Genomic DNA, 21785 nt, shown 5'->3' on the forward strand with positions numbered 1-21785 from the left:
TCGCCAGGATATCCCTGCTCTTCTTCAAATAGTGCATGGGACCGTTAGCATCTAAAAAATCTGAAGCTCCAGACTATTTCCAGGAGTGTTACTTGAACCCACAACCTTCTGACTCAAGGGCAAGGGTGCTACCACCTGAGTTATGGCCAACAAACAGTGCGGAGCCCATCTATCAATAAAAACAGGCTGATTCAAATTGCGTCCACGCAGTTAAAAGTGAAAGAACGTCAGTTCTGAAATGCTGTAAGATAAAGACCTCCTGTGGATTAAATGGGAAAATATACACCTTTCAGTCAAAATTCAATACAATATTTTATTAATATTTAAAACATAAAAGCATTGAGGTTCAGACTCAGAAGCAGGGTGAAGTGTGGCTGATTGATAGGAGATTGGTGTTTGGAGTTTTCTTAAACAATATCACAAGTTCACTGTAACATTATCCCCTGCTTCATGTGTGTATGCGTCTCTCTCTATATGTATCTCTCTTTGTTTTGACCTAAGCAGCACTGATAAAAAATTCCTCTAGTTTCCATGTATAGTGACAGTGTAAATATGTTCATGAAGATTTGCTTTTGGATATTACAATGTTGCTACACAAACAATCTCTTACCCCCTTATATTTAATAAAAAACAATAATTAGCACATGGTAATCCTCCCCTTGCCCATCCACAACTCAACCCCATCTCTACTCCTCAGCATCCTACCTTGATATATTTCCACTGGCTTGTCTATAGGCTAGACTTTCTAAAAAAAAGTCACAGCTCAGTGCACATGGACACTGCAGGAAGTCAGTGCAATGCAGAGACATTACATCAATGGGAGTGGTGGGAGTGATTTGGACTCCAGAAGGTATAGTGCTGAACTTTGCAAATTGATACCAAATTGGGGAGTATAGCAAACAACATGGAGGACTGCACCAAAAATACAGGAGGACATAAACAGGCTTGCAGAGTGGGTGGAGAAATGGCAAATGAAATTCCATATAGCGAAGTGTGAGATGGTTCATTTTGGTAGGCGGAATAAGGAAGACACTTATTCTTTGGAACATCAAACTAAATAGGGTAGGGGAACAAAAAGTTCTGGGAATATAAAACTTGCTAAAAAATAACAGTGCAATTTGATAATCCCCACTGGCAGGAGGGTTGGTAACCAGAGGACACACATTTAAGGTAATTGCCAAAAGAACCGGACGGAAGATGAGTTTTTGTTAACACAGCGAATGGTTATGATCTGGAATTTTTTTAATATCTTTTTATTTAGTCATTCACGGGATGTGGACATCGCTGGCAAGGTCAGCATTTATTGCCCATCCCTAATTGCCCTCGAAAAGGTGGCGATGAGCCGCCTTCTTGAACCGCTGTTGTCCGTTCGAGGGAATTCCAGGATTTTGATCCAGCGATGATGAAGGAGCAGCGATATATTTCCAAGTCAGGATGGTGTGTGACTCGGGAGGGGAATTTGGAGGTGGTGGTGTTGCCTTTGTCCTTCGAGGTGGTAGAGGTCACGGGTTTGGGAGACGCTATTGAAGAAGCCTTTGAGAGTTGCAGCAGTGCACCTTGCAGATGGTACACACTGCAGCCACGTTGCACGTTGGTGGAGGGAGTGAATGTTTAAGGTGGTGAATGGGTGCCAATCAAGCGGGCTGCTTTGTTATGCACTGCCTGAAAAGCAAACATTTGCAGGGCTCTGGGAATAGAGCAGAGGAGTTAGACTAATTGGATAGGCACCTTGGGCAAAATGGCCTCCTTCTGTACTGTATAGCTCTATTCTATTATAATGCCATAAAGAGGGGAAACACAGTAGTGTCGTTCATTTTTAGAGGAACAGCAGGAAGGTAAAGTTAAATTTATACAGAACCTTGGTTAGACCACACTTGGAGTATCGTGCACAGTTCTGGTTTCCGGTTTCCGTAGTACAAAAAGGATATTGAAGCACTGGAGAAAATGCAGAAAAGATTTACAAGGATGTTACTAGACTTGAGAGGATGCAGCTATCAGGAAAGGTCGAGCAGTCTGGAACTCATTTCTCTGGAAAAGAGATGTATTTAAAATCATGAAGGGGTTTGATAGGGTGGACATGGAGCAACTAGTTCCACTTGTGGGTGAGCCCAGAACAAGGAGGCATAAATACGAGATAGTCACTAACAGACCAAGTAAAAAAAATGTAGAGGAAAAGCTTTACCAAGAGTGGAGAGACTGTGGAATTCGCTGCCACATGAAATGTTTGAGCAAATAGCAATAACACATTCAAGAGCAGGCTTGATGCATACATGAGGGTAAAGGAAATAGAGGGATAAGAGGGCAGCATGGTTGAGGTTATTAAGAATTGGAGGCAGCTCGTTTGGAATATAAACACCGCCGTAGATCCTGTGGTAAAGTTTAACAATTTTGACTGTATTGATGTAGAAGCCCCCACAAGTCAAAAAGCATTCCTGCCCACCACTCCCAACAAAAAAATAAAATAAATAGGGCAATGACATAATCCATCACAGGCCTGAAATTCAAAGAGTTGGAGGATTACTTGGCTCCTAACATCACAAGTCCATTAATTTAATTAGTCAGCAGCTGTGGCTCTCTGGTTGTAGGAACTTAGCCAGGAGTGGCCTGGGGGTATGATATACTACAAATCAGTGCACAGAAAGGGCCAGCAATGTTCATCAACCCCCATCCCCAAGTGACCCAAGAAAAAAAATTACTTCCAGGTAGAAACTTAACAAGCTGAAATAAAATACCCATGGAATAACTTGAGGGTGTAAACAGAGAATAGAGGAAAGTGAAATACAGGTTGGAATCAAATCAAGGGGTTCAGGTGGTTTATACATAGAATAACTGATACCCTGAAGTGAGTTACAGAGTGAACTGATGGAAGGGCTTGGATGTTTTTTTATGTAGAATAACAGATACTCAATGATTTACAGTGTAACATCTGATCAAGGTGCTCTGATGGTATATACACAGAAAAAAGGCTACACAGGAATGATTTACAGGCTGGAATCTAAGGTTTGGGTGATGTAATGAACTATTGTTTTATCATCATTATCCAAAGCAGCAAGACATTTGAAGCTGCTTTGAGAGATTCATGGACAGGAATGCATTATTTTATGTAATATAGGTTTCATTTCATTGAAAGGATTAAACTTCAGTTTGTGCTGATGGTTGGGGCAATTATCCAGACTCTTCACATGACTAATGAATAGCAATGCTAACAGAAAGATATTTATGTCCATGATACTTTCAAAAGGGTGCATTTTCCTAGATTGATTTCATCACAGTGTACCAAAATCAGTACGCCCATACATTGAACCAACTGCAAACTCTCATTCACTTGTCTTGCCAAAACCTTCTCCTATTCATCTCTCACATCATGAATCTGTCCATTTCATTCAGTATCACTATTATGATTCAATATGAACAACTCTCAACTAATCACAATGTGCTAATTTACTTCATCTCTCTTATACTTTTTAAACTTGATGATGTTCTACACTATAGGCTTTGGCCCTTCATCAATATTTCTTAAAGAAATCCATGCCGAAGACTCTGGACAAATGTTTAGACTTATCTCCCCTCTTCTCCATGGATATGCACTGTCACCATCATGAGTTGGAGTATATAACTTAAATGGAGCACCTTGTATCCTTCTATTGTGTGTGGCTGGGGGGTGGGGAGAGAGGGGGCCCCAATAAGATGGTTACAAAGTCTAAATATATGGAACAAAGTTGCTCTCTTGATGGGTAGTGGGTAAATGTGCCACCCAATGTGGTAGAGATCAAGGTCCAATTACTGGTCTGTGTTGAGTTAGTTGATCATAGCCAGTAAGCGTGCTACAACTGGTCTGAGAGCTTGGAAGAAGAAAAAACAACAGCCATGATTCCCACTCTGCATTGTTATCCAGCGACTCTTTCTAGAAACTTCAGCTGCAATACTCTTCACATTTGAATAGCTGACTGACAGTCACAAGTGAAGAATACGTACTTGGACCAAGTGCTGGAAGGCTGTCGATGCCTTAGCCAGAGGTAGCTACTTTAGGAGAGGAGAAAATTGGGCAAAAAAATATATTAATCTGGCTAGCAGAGCAGAGGTTTTAATTCTTTTTAACTATGATGCCATTTTTTGCCTGTTCCATCTCATTGCTGAATGGCCTGAACAGTCTTACCATGATTGTTGGCATCTGATGGCAAGATCTATTTTAAACTTGCAGTTGATTCTGCACTGCCCGAGTCTACCCTTCAAGAGCAGAACACACAGCTTTGTGGCTCCTGACTGACTGAATGAGACACCTCAGTGGTGTCAGTGGGAGGAAGCATCACATGAGCACTTCATCTCATGCACTATCCGAACAGATTAACTTAATGCACTGAGTGCAGGCAGCATTTGGGTTTTAGTAAACCTGCCTTATTACCACTGAGCATTTAAAGACACAAGAGCACCTTTTGGCTCCTGCTGTGTCTGTCTAGTTTCTGCTGTTGATGATCCTATTCAAACACTCATTTGTGAAGGACCATTGCCCAAATTTCAGGACTTCAGAAAGGTTGGAAGGAGTAGACAACAAAATAAATAAAATTATAATTTGTGACACTAAACTTGGGTTTTAAGAGCCTGAAAATTGGGGAAGGAAGGAAAGACAGAAGGAGGTAAGGAGTTCCAGTTTTTAAGTCCTAGGAAAGAATCAATGAGAGTAGAAGGTGGTGTAATGAGTTTTCACTTCAATAGATTGAACAAAGAGGAGGAAGAGCATATAGGAGGAATAATATACTTGCATCTATAGGATCAATTGTAACACTTAAAGGGGTGACTTGCAATCCTCAAACCTCCTCCAACCCAACTCAAAACTGAACATTAGCAGCTTGTGGATTTTGCACTGGTCGAATCACATAATCGCTTTTAGGATCAACTTCAGCAAGATCAAATCATGTGACAAAAGCATCTGTTTTTACAGTGAATTCCTGATCTCAGCTCGATTGCCATAAATGCTAATTGGAAAGTAAGTGATATCCCCCCCAGGATGGAGAGTCGGGGTGGGGGGGGGGGCAATAGCTGAATTCAACTCATCAGTGATTCACCCATCTATTCCCCAGTGACTTGCTACACAGCCTGGGCGTGGAACACCAAACCATGGTCTCTTACCTGCACAAGAGCTTATAGTTGGTGGAACAGGGCGGGCGGGGGGGGGGGGGGGGGGAGAAAAGAGTTCAAATGTGATCTGACCAAAGCATGAGATTGTTCACACACTGGTAACAACAGATAACTCAAACACAATTAAGGGATGATACAACCTGATCCAGTGGAACAGATTGTGAATTTGTAAAGATAATTCCCACTTATTTCGCTTTAGATGTCAGGTGTGTAAAATGGGTGGTAGCAGATTTTCAATGGAAAGGAAAATTGGACAGGGTGTTCTAATGCATATTTTACTCCCTATTGAAGTTTAAAGTTCTGCCCATAGTACGTATCTGTAAATGTTTGAGTCTTTGCTGGGTGTTGAGAATATTTGAGAGGAGGTATCAATTTTCTGAGTGGGTATTGGTGGAGGAGAAACAATAACCATCTACTAGTGAGTATTACAAGGATTCCCCCCATGTATATATGTCTACAGTGCCCATCTGTATGTGCGTGTAGTATGTAATGGTGCATATCTATGTCCATCTACTGTTCATATCTGTGTGTATGTCAGTGTGCAACTGTATCTCTGTCCACGGTACATACTTGTATGTGTATCTACAGTGTGCATCTATAGGTGTCCATGCAGTGCGTATCTGTATGTGTGCTGACAGGTATGTATAACTCTACACAATATCTTTGTCTGGTTGTGTATGGCAATGCTGTGTATCTGTGCGTACATGCAGTAGGTCCTTTGTAAGGAAGGGGTGTTTTATTAGTTTTGTTTTTGATCTACTGAATCTTTGTCATTTAGCGAATCAAAACCTATCACCAGCCTTGGAAACAAATGGACCCATCAGCATCTAATCACATCAGGACAGGAAGCAGAGTGGTGTGGAAATCCTTTCAAACCTGTTACTAATCAAGATTTCTCCAAATAAGCTTTTATCTGAAACTGATTCAATCAAAGAGCAGACAGTATCCATTCCAATGCCTGTATTCTGGCTACATTTCAAAACCCAACTCAGACACCATCTCCATAAATTAAATGTGATTGAAATGTGCACATATTACAGTTTTAAAGATTATTCTTATTTTTGTTGCACTTTGTAAATACTTTTGAAAAGGACCTATTTACTCATGCCTCTCCAATGGAGAGATTCTCGGTCTATTTTCAGCCCACTACATAAAATGCAGACTTTGCTGCTTGAGTATGATTTTGAGAGCGAGGTACTCGCTGGAATGCTTTACCAAGTATAGTAATTGAAATAGTTATCTCATTGGCAATGCGTCCAGGTACCCTCACTGTCCCCGAGCCAAATTCTGTGGCTTCTTTTCTTTCTTTATTCTCACACAGCACCGTCTCCTTCACAGTATGTGTAGATAGAAGGTTTGCTATATCTTCAGTGAAGGGAAAAGGGGAGAGAAAATGTTTGCACTCTCTGTTATTGACCCTTTATCATCCAGTAAGGCTTTCTTTCCCCGTCATCATCTTTAATGCCTTTCAGATTTTGATCTAGACTGGATATCCCAATGCTGCGGTTGTACACAGTCACTACTGTTATGTACACTGTCATTTCAATGATCCTGCTTGTTCAATTTTCTTATGTTGATTGGATGTTATTTTGTTACTGCAAGTTTGTTCTGTTGGATACTGTCAACCATCTCAAATAAACAAGCATGAAAAAGATTAAAACTGCCAAGTGCTGCAGATTAGAAATGAACACAGAAAATGTTAGAAATGCACTACAGGTAGGTCTGCATCGGCAGGAGAAAAGATGGACTGTTTTACCTAGAGACCCTCTGTCAGACACCCAATATCCTCCCTTGATGATACCACATTAGACATCCGCTATTGATAGATTGAGGTAAGAAGTTACTGGTGAGAAAAGAGGACACAAGCATTTGCAGAGATTCTTTTACCAACTGGGAGATCAGCAGGAATTCAAAACATCAATATAAATCGCAATCAAACCAACCTTGACAGCCGGGTGAACGGAGGGGAATGAATTAACTGGTTTACACCAGCTTGAAAGCACTACTCAGGAAAGGACATGTTTTCATTGATGTATTGAAAAGCTTTGTAGACACAGTGTTCTTTTCTTATGATAAAACCCAGGTATAAGGACCAAGGTCCATTGTACAGGTTGAAAAGATTGAAAGATGCCGTGTTAAATAAAATAATGATTAGGTTGACACCAAGCTTAGGCTTAAAGTCTATTGGATGAAGGGACAACTGACAGGCAGTAAGTTCGACTAATTACAGTTCCTCAAAACAATGAATGGGAGATGCTGCGAAGGGTCTTGATTTGATCACAGTCAGGATGCAGGGAGGAGGAAGTGTGTGTAGGACTTGACATGTGAAGCTTAGGAGGAACAAAAGGAGAATCAGAGGAGCACTGATCATAGTTATATCAGTAAAGAGAGAGCGACAACAAAGGTTGCAACAGAGAGAGATGTTTGATGGACCAGGTGATGTTTTATTTATTTTTCTATATGACATTAAGCTCCCTCAATCGATGGGGGAATAGAAAGAAGAATTTCAAAATGTGAAATTCAACAGCCAACAGTGATTAAGCAGTGGCCCACCAGAAAGTTATTTCAGTGAATAACCCAAGGGTTCTCAGCAGTCTCCCACTGCAGCTGCTTAAGCTCTTGCTAGAAGGTGCACACCTTCAAATACTCATGTCCACTGGACTAAAATGAAGGGGGGAAAAAAAACTCCCATTCTGAATGAATCTTGCATAACATCAGGACTGATGATGTTCCCTCCACCCCATGAACTTGAGGCATTTCATATCGTCTTAAATAATGAAAATCCTCATCTATCTACAACATGTTCGGAAGGCAATGAAGAACACACGCTCACAAACTAGTTTGTAAAGATCAACTCCTGCCCTCTGCAAGCTATTTTAGCGTCAGAAGCCCATTCCTACCTGGATAGTCTGCCAGCACATCTGGATCCTACGCCAATGTACTGCATCATGGCCCTGCAACTATACCTGGGAGAGAGAAAAAAACACTGGTTCTCCCCCTCAAAATTGCCCTGCCATCTCTCTGCTTTATACCATTTGAAACAGAAAGCAACATTACATCTTTGTTTTTCTTTTGTATTCTCTTGGACTGAATGGCAGAGTCTGGGCTAGCTGGCCACCTTCAACAAATTCTGCATTCCTGTAAGTTATCGTTCCTTGCATACCTCACCAGGCAAGCCCAGGCCAATCGAGACAAACCCCCAACAACATAGGTACAAATCATAGGCTGGACATTAACTAGGCTAACCTTAAAAAGACCAACTAGCAATCAATTGTGCTCCAATTGCCAAAGACCATCTGAGCATTTTTTGCTAAACTTTGCTGTATTTCTTGTCAAAATATTTTCAAAAGGAGTTAGGGTGAGGTGGAGGCTGGATTTGTATATAAACTAAGGATAGATTGATAAGTATGTTTATAATTTACATAGATCACATTACAACAAAAACTTATCTTTTAATCAAAGATCGAGAAACGAGAAAGAGGGCGTGTAGCTGAAATGATCAGGCAAAGTAAATGTAAAATGTCCTTTCTCCCCCACACCCCCAGAGTTTTTGCGTTGCAAGTCTCATCACCTGAGCAGTTGGAATTCAGAAAGGTTTGAAGCAGCTCCAAAGTCCCCGTGCTACAGAGAACCAACTGCTTCATAATCCTCAGTCTTTTTAATTGTCTGTTTGGAGGCGTCCCTAGTTTAGCATTTAAACTGTGGCTTCTCCTCATAACTCAAACATAGAGGCTTTCATCATCATCTTTCTTTTCAAATCTTTCTTGCGTTTGGAAAATAGAAGATAGAAGAGGGAGAGGGAGGGATGAGTTGTGTGTTCCTCCCTCTTTCAAGCCTTTTACATACTGAAGGAATGGCTGTATGAAAAAAAAAAAAGAAAAGGCTGTAGATAGACCCTGGCCCATTAGGAACAACAATTCTTTAGCCTCCTTAACATCTTCCATTTTTCTTTTTTTTTCTTTTTTCTCTTTTTTTCTTTTAAAACACAAGTCTGCTGAACTTAATACTGAAACCTTCTTTGCTGGCCACCATCATTGTTTTATCTATACTCTCCCAAAGACACTTTGTATATGGGGAGTCTGTACATGTCAGGAGAAGATTTAGATATCATTAAGTAGGCCAGGCGACACTCAGAATTCTCTCACTTTTTCATCGCTGTCAAACCTTGTAGTAGATGTTTGCAGGGCTCTGTGGAGGCATCTCTTGAACAATATACACTGGATGGCCATAGTCACCGCTAACTTTTTCATAATGAGGACAGTAGTTGTTATCATTAGTCCTCAGCGGGATTATGATGTCACTGGGTTCCGAGCCACTATTTCCACTACACTTTGGGCTGGCCAGTGTGTTGAGAGAAAGGACTGCTGACCTCTGCTGGGAACTCTTCCTGTGTCGCTTTCTAAACTTTATTAAGAGGACCACGAGGAAGATGATGATGAGGATAAAGATGATGCAGCCTGCTCCAATCGCAGCGAAGAGTGCCATTTTGGAGCCAAAGATTCCTTCGCTGTTGTTCAGCTTGTCTTTAATCTGACTATCAGTAGCTGTGGAAAGAGAAGAGGGAAAAGAGTGAGCTTTCAGATTCAGAGCAATCTTTCATTTCAACTCGAGATTATATTAGACTAATTAACATATCTATATAAAAAAAAATTGCCAAACTGCCCATTTGGTTTCGACCTCTTAAGGGAGGGGGTGATGGCATAAATGTCAAGGATATAGGGTTGTTGACCCCTGCTCACTACTGAATCATTTTGGCAAGGAGCCGGCTCTGTGCTCTCCAGATATTTTTCTTTGCTTCCGGAGTTTCCTGCACAAACTATGCACGCAGGTGGTCGGTCTTGCAGATGAGCATGGGTTGATCATGCTCTGCGTCAGAGCACAGTGCGGGGAATTGTGTTGTCTTCGCTAGCACCATGTGAAACTACAGGACACTAGAAGACCCAACATTACAACGCCTGTGACTTTCTGTCCCTTGCTATGGGAGTGTGGCTGGCTTGCACCTGACTCAAGGCTCCAGGATAGGACTCAGATTGAAAACTGAGCAAGTGGAGGGGGCGGGTGAAAGATAGAATGGTCATGTCTCCTCATACCTTACCATATGTGGACAATATAGTGGTGCTCTAACATGGTTCTAACCCACCACCTTTGATGAACATTTTTGATCCAGCTGAATTTATTACATCTAGTAACACATCACATATTAATAGAAGCCCATTATGAAATAGAAAACCTAAAATCAATAAGACTTGCATTCTTTTTTCCCCCCTCGGTGAGGAGTAATTCTAAATTAGTTCAGCATAATGCACGAGACAGTGGGGGGGTGAGAGAGAGAGAGAGAGAGAGAGAGAGAGAGAGAGAGAGAAATAACAACACACTGACAATGCTGATGATGAAGCTCTTTTCGTTAATTAATATCACTTGTCTCTGGAAAATTTCCCGTTTAGATTCTGTTATTACCATCGACTTGTTTAATGTCAAGTGAACAGGGTGCTGCTGAATCAATACCTGGAACAATCAGTTGGTAAGGTAGCTTTCAATCGGCTGCACTCTTTCTTCCAAATCAGATCCCAAGAGATATAACTCCTGCCAAGATGGGAACTAGTCTGCCTCAATCCATATGTGACATTATTATCGCACAACAGGTCGTTTCCTTTGCTTTGAAGGCGAGTAAAATGGATCAATCCCAAGTTTAATTCAACCCTGCCTTGTAAATGGTTTATTAAGAGAGTCTCAGATCAGCTTCGATGTGCTGAGCGAAGTCATCTCAGCCTGGGTGGCAGTTGGAGTTCTACACATGGTCTCAATGCTCTCAGGTAAAGGACAGGAAAAACAACCCCAAATCAACCAGGGTTTCAGTTACTGGTCACTATCAAACCCCTGATGAAAAGCACGTGTAGGTGGTCTTTGGGTGAGGTGAGAATCAGGCTCGGCTGTGAAGCTCCCACACGACATTTGAATAACCTGCTGATACTCATTATCTAGGTTCACACACCAAGTACAGCCATGTGGATAAAACCATCTGAAGTGATTTACTGAGCAATGATGGCAAAGATCTGGAGGATGCCCACCATACATTGATCAGCACAGCCTAATATATAACACTGTCGTTCACCTTACTGGTGGCTGAGCCATCAGTCACTTCAGAGCAGACTTTCTACTGCCTGAACGTGAAGAATTGCCTGGGAGCCCAGAATGAAAAATCATGCAGGGAGGATTGTGTGCCCCTAAGATACCCTCCCTGATTTTCATTCCATTGAAATTAACAGAAGGAATATCTGGCAGGTTCTGTAAGGCCCATTTTAGCAGTGCGAACTTCCCACCAAATTTCTTTTTCTGCACTCGGTCTATGCTATGCTTATTGCCCAGGTGGTGAAGATGAAAATTTAGATGGCACTCCCTTCCTAAACCTTTCTGCCTCTCTACTTCCTAAAAACTTTTTCTAAACCCATCTTTTTGACCAAGCTTTCAGTTATAATGGGGAACAAAGAAATGGCAGACCAATTGAACAAATACTTTGGTTCTGTCTTCACTAAGGAAGACACAAATAACCTTCCGAAAATACTAGGGGACCGAGGGTCGAGCGAGAAGGAGGAACTGAAGGAAATCCTTATTAGTCAGGAAATTGTGTTAGGGAAATTGATGGGATTGAAGGCCGATAAATCTCCAGGGCCTGATAGTCTGCATCCCAGAGTACTTAAGGAAGTGGCCCTACAAATAGTGGATGCATTGGTGATCATTTTCCAACAGTCTATAGATTCTAGATCAGTTCCTATGGATTGGAGGGTAGCTAATGTAACCCCACTTTTTAAAAAAAGGAGGGAAAGAAAAAACAAGGAATTATAGACCAGTTAGCCTGACATCGGTAGTGGGGAAAATGTTGGAATCAATTATTAAAGATGTAATAGCAGCGCATTTGGAAAGCAGTGACTGGATCGGTCCAAATCAGCATGGATTTATGAAAGGGAAATCATGCTTGACAAATCTTCGAGAATGTTTTGAGGATGTAACTGGTAGAGTGGACAAGGGAGAACCAGTGGATGTGGTGTATTTTGACTTTCAACAGGCTTTTGACAAGGTCCCACACAAGAGATTAGTGTGCAAAATTAAGGCACATGGTATTGGAGGTAATGTATTGACGCGGAGAGAGAACTGGTTGGCAGACAGGAAGCAAAGAGTAGGAATAAACGGGTCCTTTTCAGAATGGCAGGCAGTGACTAGTGGGGTACCACAAGGTTCAGTGCTGGGACACCAGCTATTTACAATATACATTAATGATTTAGACAAAGCAGTTGAATGTAATATCTCCAAGTTTGCAGATGACACTAAGCTGGGTGGCAGTGTGAGCTGTGAGGAAGATGCTAAGAGGCTACAGGGTGATTTGGACAGGTCAGGTGAGTGGGAAAATGCATGGCAGATGCAGTATAATGTAGATAAATGTGAGGTTATCCACTTTGGTGGCAAAAACAGGAAGGGGCAGATTATCTGAATGATGATGGGGGCAGATTATCTGAATGGTGACGGATTAGGAAAAGGGGAGGTGCAATGAGACCTGGGTGTCATGGTACATCAGTCATTGAAAGTTGGCATGCAGGCACAGCAGGCAATGAAGGCGGCAAATGGCATGTTGGCCTTCATAGCGAGAGGAGTTGTATATAGGAGCAGGGAGGTCTTACTAAAGTTATACAGGGCCTTGGTGAGGCCACACCTCGAGTATTGTGGACAGTTTTGGTCTCCTAATCTGAGGAAGGACATTCTTGCTATTGAGGGAGTGCAGCGAAGGTTCATCAGACTGATTCCTGGGATGGCAGAACTGACATATGAAGAAAGACTGGATTGACTAGGCTTATATTCACTGGAATTTAGAAGAATGAGGGACCTCATAGAAACATATAAAATTCTGATGGGATTGGACATGTTAGATGCAGGAAGAATGTTCCCGATGTTGGGGAAGTCCAGAACCAGAGGTCACAGTCTAAGGATAAGGGGTAAGCCATTTAGGGACTGAGATGAGGAAAAACTTGTTCACTCAGAGAATTGTGAACCTGTGGAATTCTCTACCACAGAAAGTTGTTGAGACCAGTTCGTTAGATATATTCAAAAGGGAGTTAGATGTGGCCTTTACGGGGAGCGGGTGGGTAAGTGGAGCTGAGTCCACAGCCAGATCAGCCATGATCTTATTGAATGGCGGAGCAGGCTCGAGGGGCTAGATGGCCTACTCCTGTTCCTAATTCTTATGTTCTTATGTTCTAAAGGGATCAAGGGGTATGGAAAGAAAGCAGGAATGGGGTACTGAAGTTGCATGATCAGCCATGATCATGTTGAATGGTGGTGCAGGCTCGAAGGGCCAAATGGCCTACTCCTGCACCTATTTTCTATGTTTCTATGTGACCTCTCCAAACCTTCATACTGGCTCAACAACCATTTTTTCAATGTTTTTTCTTTGGGACATTTTTCAGTATTAAAGCCACGTTTAAGATGCAAGTTTTTTTTGTTGTCTCTGTACTGAAGTGTCATCAGGCTGTTTTAAAAAAAAAAAATAGATATTTTCCTTTCTTCCTATCTGAACCTTTCTAATCCAAGTGTCAGCTTGGCTCTGTGATAGTACTCACCATCATCATCACAGGCAGTCCTCGAAGTCGAGGATGACTTGCTTCCACTCGGTGAGTTCTCAGGTGACTGAGGAGTCCAATGTGGGACCTCCAGTCTCTGTCACAGGTGGGGCAGACAGTGGTTGAAGGAAAGGGTGGGTGGGGAGCCTGGGTTGCCGCACGCTCCTTCCACTGTCTACTCTTGCTTTCTGCATGCTCTTGGCGACGAGACTCGAGGTGCTCAGCGCCGTCCTGGATGCTCTTCCTCCACTTTGGCCGGTCTTGGGCCAGGGATTCCCAGGAGTCGGTGGGGATGTTGCACTTTATCAAGGAGGTTTTGAGGGTGTCCTTGAAGCATTTCTTCTGTCCGCCTGGGACTCGCTTGCCGCGTCGAAGCTCCGTGTAGCGCGCTTGCTTTGGGAGTCTTGCGTCGGGATAGCGGATGATGTGGCTCGTCCCACGGAGCTGATTGAGCGTGGTCAATGCTGGGAATGTTGGGGAGTCTGTCCTGCCAATGGATCTGCAGGATCTTGCGGAGGCTGTGATTGAACTGTGATGGTACCGTCACTTACAAGACAGGTTGAAACTCCAGTCAAGGATTTGATATAATCTAAACTGACATCAGTGAAGTACTGAGGGATTACTACACTGTGTCAGAGATGTCGTCTTTTGGATGAGATGCTAAACTGAGGCTCCATCTGCCAGTTCAGATGGATAAAAAAGATTCTCTGGCATTATTTGAAGTAGTACAGGAAATTTTCCCTATGTCCTGGCCAACATTCATCCCACAACCACCACCAACAAAACGTTAACTGATCATTCATCTCATTTGCTGTTTGTGAGACTTTGCTGTGCAAAATGGCTATGTAACAACACTTGAAAGTAATTTATTCGCTGTGAACCTCTTTGGAACATCCTGAGGATATGAAAGCTGCCATACGAAAGGTGATTTTTCTTTGTTGTTTCACTCTACACCTCATCATCTCTTACTTTTTTCAACCGTGGTAATGTCCTTGGTTGTACCTGGCATTATAAATATGAGAGTAAACGGAGAAATGTGTATACTGAAAAATAAAAGGCTTGGTGGACACATTATTGAATTTTTTTTTTTTACAGTTTTAAGGGGTATAGATAAACTAAACCAGAATTAATTGCTTGACAATCACAAATTGTATAACCAGGGGCACAGGCTCAAGTTCAGAAGAGGAAAGGTGAATAGACAGTTTAGATTTAACTGCTTCATGCAGAGGCTGATGAATATGTGCAACAGACTATCTTCCCATAGCCTAATTCCACTCTCCTCCTCACCACAGGCAATCCATGGGACCGTGACAGACTCTGTTCCGATTCGGTCAATATGGAAGGGAACGGACCCAGCTAAGACCACCAATGGATACACAAACCCTTCAGAGAACATCCCTCTAACATCCCAACAAGCGCTTCCAGCTCAGGTTAGTCATAGAGTAAAAACTCCCTCTGCTTTACCTCAACAGCAAACCACTGCCCCAACTTCAGAAGAGCACACCAGACATCCTGTGTTCACTCAGTGAAATTAAAACTTAGCCTTTACTTGTGCTGAAATAGGGCTAATTTTCTACCCTGAGCCAATAAGAAACTGGATTATGAATGCCCAGGTTCATTTAACGTAGAATCTACCAAGCCAGCAAAGGAGACTTTAGGGACAATTTTCTTAATTCATGCTAACTTCACCCACTGGAAACGCATACCAAAAATGTGGATGTGTGCTCCAGGCAATTCTCGGACCATTTAAATGAAAGGCTTTCTTCCAGAAGCATGAAGTCAGAAAATGACTCCTTTTTATTCCATAGTCTGGGTTGGATATAAACCTAGGATCCAGAAGTAAAAGTCCAATCTATTTACCACCCCTCTTCCCACTCATCTTAAAATCTTTACTCTCAAGAAGCAGAATTATGGAAAGACATCCTAGCAAGTTCTCTCTTCCTCACCTGTATTCCCAGATTTATCTTCTGAGGATGGGTCTTTCCAGATGGAGATAACGCTCTTCACTGTGTTGTCCTGACCTTTACCTGGTGCTCTTGTCGGAATCCTTTCTTTCAGCGGTGGTCTTGTATTTGGATCTGGATGGAAGGGAGATGGAAATTACTGACTGCACCAGCTCTTTGATACTCCAGTGTCTGGATCAGTGTAGAGTTGCTGGTTAACATCAAGGTGTCAAACGTAAAGGCTATGAGGTAGCAGCACATAGCTTCAGTGCTGAGTTGCAGAGCAAGAGGTTGGGGGTGAGCAATGAGCTTTTGATCCTGGCAATGCCATCACAGGGGGAAAGGGTGGGAAATTTAGAAGGAATGTCTGCTGATACTCGCTGGGCAACATAAGAACATAAGAATTAGGAACAGGAGTAGGCCATCTAGCCCCTCGAGCCTGCTCCGCCATTCAACAAGATCATGGCTGATCTGGCCGTGGACTCAGCTCCACTTACCCTTAATTCCCTTATTGATTAAAAATCTATCTATCTGTGACTTGAATACATTCAAAGAGCTAGCCTCAACGGCTTCCTTGGGCAGAGAATTCCACAGATTCACAACCCTCTGGGAGAAGAAATTCCTTCTCAACTCGGTTTTAAATTGGCTCCCCCGTATTTTGAGGCTGTGCCCCCTAGTTCTAGTCTCCCCGACCAGTGGAAACAACCTCTCTGCCTCTATCTTGTCTATCCCTTTCATTATTTTAAATGTTTCTATCAGGTCACCCCTCATCCTTCTGAACTCCAACAAGTAAAGACCCAGTCTACTCAATCTATCATCATAAGGTAACCCCCTCAACTCGTGTTCACACCTTTTTAATTGGTCAAGACATTGCCTGGTTGCATGAAGGAGTGGGAGTGGGGCAAGGACACAGTCAAAAGCAAAAAGGTGATGTAAAACCAAAAATTTGGGGATTTGGTGATGCGCTAGCCTTTCATCATGGGGGCCTGGGTTCCAAACAAGTCCAGACCACAGGGATGTATTAGTACTTTATAAACCGTGTTATCTAGAACAGGTAACCAGACCAGCAGACTCTAAAATGACAGCATACTCTAGTCAGAACAACATAATCTCCATGAACCCAACCTATTTTCCAGTTCCATGAACCTCTCTCAGATTCTCACATTCTCTACCTACCTTCCACAGTAAGTAGACTGGCTGACATTCCTGCTGAGAGGTCTGAGCCATTTTGAAGGCTGGACTGCAATTTAATTTCACAGGCAGCTCGCTGGTCAAGGGATGCGGAATTCCAGAGGGTCCAACGCTGAGCAGAGCAGAGCAGAGCAGAGCAGAACTTCTATCTTCAAGGGTGGGCGGGGAGGTAATCATATGGGAACAGGCCTGAAGTCGGCTAGAAATTGTTTGCAGGACATGAGGAGGAACATGAATGCCCTCAACATCAAAGTAGCGTTTGACAGAGTACAACACCAAGGAGAACTAACAAAACTGGTGTCAATGGGAAATCCAGAGACTGGAGTCATCCCTGATCCAAAATAAGATGGATTGGCTGTCAGAGTCCAATTTATGTTCCAATCATCACAGTCCCAAGACCCCAGTGCAAGAATTCCTCAGTATGATGTCCTTGACCTAACCATCTTCAGCTGCTTCATCAATGACTTTCTCTCCATCATAAGGTGAGGTGTGGGCTGTTCACTGATGACTCTACAATGTTCATCTCCATTCACAACTCCTCCAATAATGAAGAATCCCATGCTAGCCTACAACTTTCAGGACAACATCCAGCTCGCCCTGACCAGTGGTAGGCAACAGTCAAACCACACAAGTGCCAGATAATAACCATCTCTAATAAAGATTAACTACTTACATCTGACTTTCAATGGCTTGACCATCACCGAGTCCCCTACCACCAACAGTCTAGGGGTAACAATTCACCAGAGACTTAACTGGACCGGCAATATTAACACCATGACTACAAAAGTGGGGCAGAGTTAGGGTACTTTATGACGACTGGCTCACCTTCTGACCCTTCAAAATCTCTACCATCTACACGGCTCAAATCAGGAATTTGATTGAATATTCACTACTCAGCTGGATTGGTGCAGCTGCGACAACACAAAAAGCTCAACTCCATCCAGCACAAAGCAGTATGCTTGACTGGCTTGTCTTTCACTGAACTCAATATCCACCCACATTGCTACCATCAAAGTGTGGTTGCCCTATCTATTATCTACAGGGTACACTGCAGCAGCTCACCAGGCTGACTTCGACAGCATTTCTTAACCATGTGACATCTACCACTGAGGATAACAGCAGCAATATCACAGGAACATCGTCGTCTGCAAGTCACAGACCATCTGATCTGGATATATACAACCTCTTTTATCATTGCTGGGTCAAAGGTTCAGGATTTCCCTACCCAACACCATTGTGGTGGAACCATCAGCACAAGGACTGCAGCAGTTTAAGCAGGCCAAACACCACCTTCCGAGAGTCACTAGGGATGGACAATAAATGCAGCCTTGCCACAAGAACAAATATAAAAAAATTAACATTACTGGGTAGGGCAACAGGGGCAGTTCTGTGCTTTGGTAGCACTGGGGAATGGGTATGGACTCTGGCAGTACTAGAAGGGTGTCCCCAAGTCTGGCAGTACTGCAATGGGGCTGTTCTGATTTGGAAGCACAGGTCAACCCTTTGATCTGGCATCACGATGAGGAAAACCTGGGAATTGGCAGAATGGTCAAGGTGAAATATGTAGTTTGGTTCACTGGTAGGTTTCTTGCATCTGTTAACAATGAGGGTAGGAGAGGGCATTGCAACTATAGTAGCATTATTTTGTAACTTTCTCAAAAATTACTGTAAACATTACTTTTCTGTTTTGTGATTGGTTCCTGGAAGTGTATCTCTGTCTGTGCGTGTTCTCTCTCTGAAACTAGAATGTATTCAGGTGATAATCAAATAACAATTAGAGCCCTTCTTATTTGCTTTCAAAATTCATCTTTTAATTTAACCCCAACTCAAATTAGGAAGGAGGTAGAGGAAAGAAATACACATTGAGCCAGGGTCACGGTGGGTATGCTACACTTAGCTTCCATGCCCTTGGGTTGATGAAGGGAAAAAGAAAATCAGCTAGGGTTTCTGCTCCTGTAATTGATATTCAGTAATCCATGTTGGAAAGTGCATGGCGATTTGGGCGAGGTGCTGGACAGGGGCTAATACCCATAGAACTGCACCCCAGCAAGAGGCTGTGCCTTCAGAGAGGTGAAGACCAGATGTTTTTAAAATTTATTCTCTAAAAGCACCGAGCGGCCACTGAACTCTGACTTTGGATTGCATTCTCATTTGATTTGCTTTTTAAGCTGAATGTCATCAAAATGTCACTTTCGGTGTCAATGTGAATACTGGCATATCAGAGTTACCGACTGAAATCATACAAAGTCCTTTCTGGGTCTGGCACAATGCAGGAGAGATTAAGCTGGGTATGTGGCAGGCAGTGTAAAATCAGTCAGTTTAGATTCAGTCTAAATGGCATTTTAAAAGTTATAGACAGGCACAGATATATACGCAGATAGATATATGGATACATTCACAGCCATGGATAGGCAGAGACGCAAAGAGAAATATAGATACACAGATGAGCAAGACAGGTGCACAAGCAGATAGGCAGAAATGTCTGCACAGCAACACATATTCTGATAAATGGACTGTTGGACAAAGAGTCAGCCACACCTAGTTAGGTAGACAAAGACAGTCAGACACACAGTCAAATACACACAGATATATATAGGATCTCAGAAATTAGGTGTGTGCATGTACACGTGTGCAAGACTATTGCAACACTAAAGCATTGATCCAACAATGCTTCTGCATAGGATAACATTGAGTTTTTGGCAATCCTAAGTTTCTTCACAGAATAAAACTCAATGCTCAGCTTCAGGACTCTACCCTGAACGTTTTGTAGGATGGATCTCAGGCATCCCCCTTTGTTTAACGATCATGCCCTAGTACACTAACTTCAGTTCAGAGAGGCATTCCCCAGCACACCAAAGGCAAAAACAATACTGCAGTTTGGTACCTCAGAGCTGCGAGCGGACTTGCTGTAGTTTGAACAGATCATGTTGCTGGCAGCTGTGATTATAGTTATACATTTCAGGAACATACCATGGGGTTAGGACAGTGATGCACTGTTTACCTTGTCCGACTTTCATAACTATCTTCATGGATCGCGTTTTGCACACTCCCCCATTTCGGTTCTCGAAGCCTTCGTATGACCCATTGGAAGTAGCTGGAAGGAAGAGCTCAACATTATTATCCCATTCAGCGATTAGGTACATATCAAGACTGACAGATACACGAGATAAGAAAGAATCACATTTAAAGTGCTTTTCATATAATGAATGACTATTAAATGTTGTTATGTATGAAAACAGCCTTCCTGTGCCAGCAACTTTCTGCAAATAGCAATGAGACAAATGACCAGTTTGATCCATTTTTTGGTGATATTCGTTGAGGAAAGCAATATTAAACAGACCTTCTTCAGAAAAAAAATAGCAAATAGGGGAAGGGCACCCTAGGGACCATGGTTCACTCATCTTACCCACTTGTCCACTCATTCATCATTGCTATACTGAAAACATATCAACACTACAGTCGAAGATGCGACTTCTAAAGTCTTTGATGTCTTATTGACCAGAATCCATTAAATACATTTACTTTATAGTCACCAATAATTAACCACAAACAAGCTTATGTATTGATATTTTCTGTCAGTTACTGCTAACTGGATTTCTGCCAAAACCCAAGCTTGGCATCACCTAACCACTATTTCTTGGTTTGCCATGGCTTCCACCTTACTGTTTTCAACATTGCTGGTGTCCTGCACTGTGGACTTTGGCTGTTACCTGGGTTTCTTAATATGAAGTTTATTTTGCTCAATTCAGGAGCAATCACTTTGCCACCACGATTTCTCACGTAGTAAGTTATTGTTCCCAGCTGCAGGTGACTGCATTGTGTCGCGAACCTGAGCAACTAGAATATGGCAAGGAGGGGTCTTGTCCCTTTCCACTGCAGGGGAAGACAAGGGGGAAATTGGGTAAATAAAGCAAAAATGGTAAAGTTGCTGCGAGAGAGGCACGCGAGAAGAGAGTGCAATAATGAGAGCGCGCATGTGCACAAACAGGAGGAAAATGCTGCTGAAGTTATTAACCTGCATCATTGCCATCGGTTATTATTACACTCTGCGCTAAATACGTAAAGGTATTTGGAGCTTGGTCCAGGAGAAGTTGAAGGCCTTTGTATCTGTCATTATGTAAATTTTATAAGTGGTGTCCAGACAAAAATATCTTCAGGTGTTGGCGACAGACAAGTCCAGCAGTTTTTTTTTTAAACTGGCAAGTTGGGACTCTCCAAGTGATCAAGTGCGAAGAAGCAACGACAGTCAAAGGAGGAAAGATATATATTTTGTCATGAAAAACTGATTTTTGGGGGATTTTTTAAAGGTTTTTTAGATCCATTTGAACTGTTAAATCTGTTTTGACTGACATTTCTCCTGTTTAATATGGACTAAAAAATTCCCCCTCCCCCACCACCTTTTAGAAAAAGGATACTTTTCTGTAAAAATTACTTTGTTAAACTGTTAAGCCAGTGCATAATGAGTAGTATAGTTGGTTAATCAGACATTGCATATATGTTTGATACAAGTAATTGTGTGTGTGTGTGTGTGTGTGTGTGTGTGTGTGTGTGTGTGTGTGTGGGGAGTAAATATACTCCATTGATTGGTTGGTTTGAATCAGTTGCTTGGATTACAATTTTAATCGTTGCTGTAGGAGTGACTTAAGTGCCACTTCACACAAATGGAGATTGTTAAAATTGTTCAATCTGTGTGTAAAATTAAGACTGATAAAGATATTTCATCTGAGTTTGCTGTAGTTGTGGTGATGGATAGGGCAGGAAGACGAGCTGGGAGGGTTTGGATCACAATCCTACGCCCTAGCCAGAATGTCAGCCTGTGGCATCAGGATCTGATTGCTCTAGAAGGGGAAATTAAATCAGTGACAGGAGTTCGGGGGAAGCTCTATAATGGGTGCCCGATGCGCAG

At 42.4% G+C, this 21785-nt stretch overlaps 1 protein-coding gene across 1 annotated transcript in view; it reads right to left on the reverse strand.

Moving 5' to 3' along the window:
* Positions 1 to 8530: 8530 nt before the first annotated feature.
* Positions 8531 to 21785, reverse strand: part of efnb1 (ephrin-B1) — a 170246-nt gene continuing 156991 nt past the window's right edge. The window contains exons 3-5 of the mRNA XM_070882634.1: positions 19881 to 19973; positions 15692 to 15823; positions 8531 to 9680 (exon numbers count right to left, since the gene is read on the reverse strand). Coding sequence (XP_070738735.1) covers positions 9295 to 9680; positions 15692 to 15823; positions 19881 to 19973 — 611 coding nt within the window. The 3' untranslated portion in view covers positions 8531 to 9294. The remainder of the gene's footprint in view (positions 9681 to 15691; positions 15824 to 19880; positions 19974 to 21785) is intronic.

Source organism: Pristiophorus japonicus, chromosome 6 (assembly GCF_044704955.1).
Source record: "Pristiophorus japonicus isolate sPriJap1 chromosome 6, sPriJap1.hap1, whole genome shotgun sequence".
NCBI classification, from domain to species: Eukaryota; Metazoa; Chordata; class Chondrichthyes; family Pristiophoridae; genus Pristiophorus; species Pristiophorus japonicus.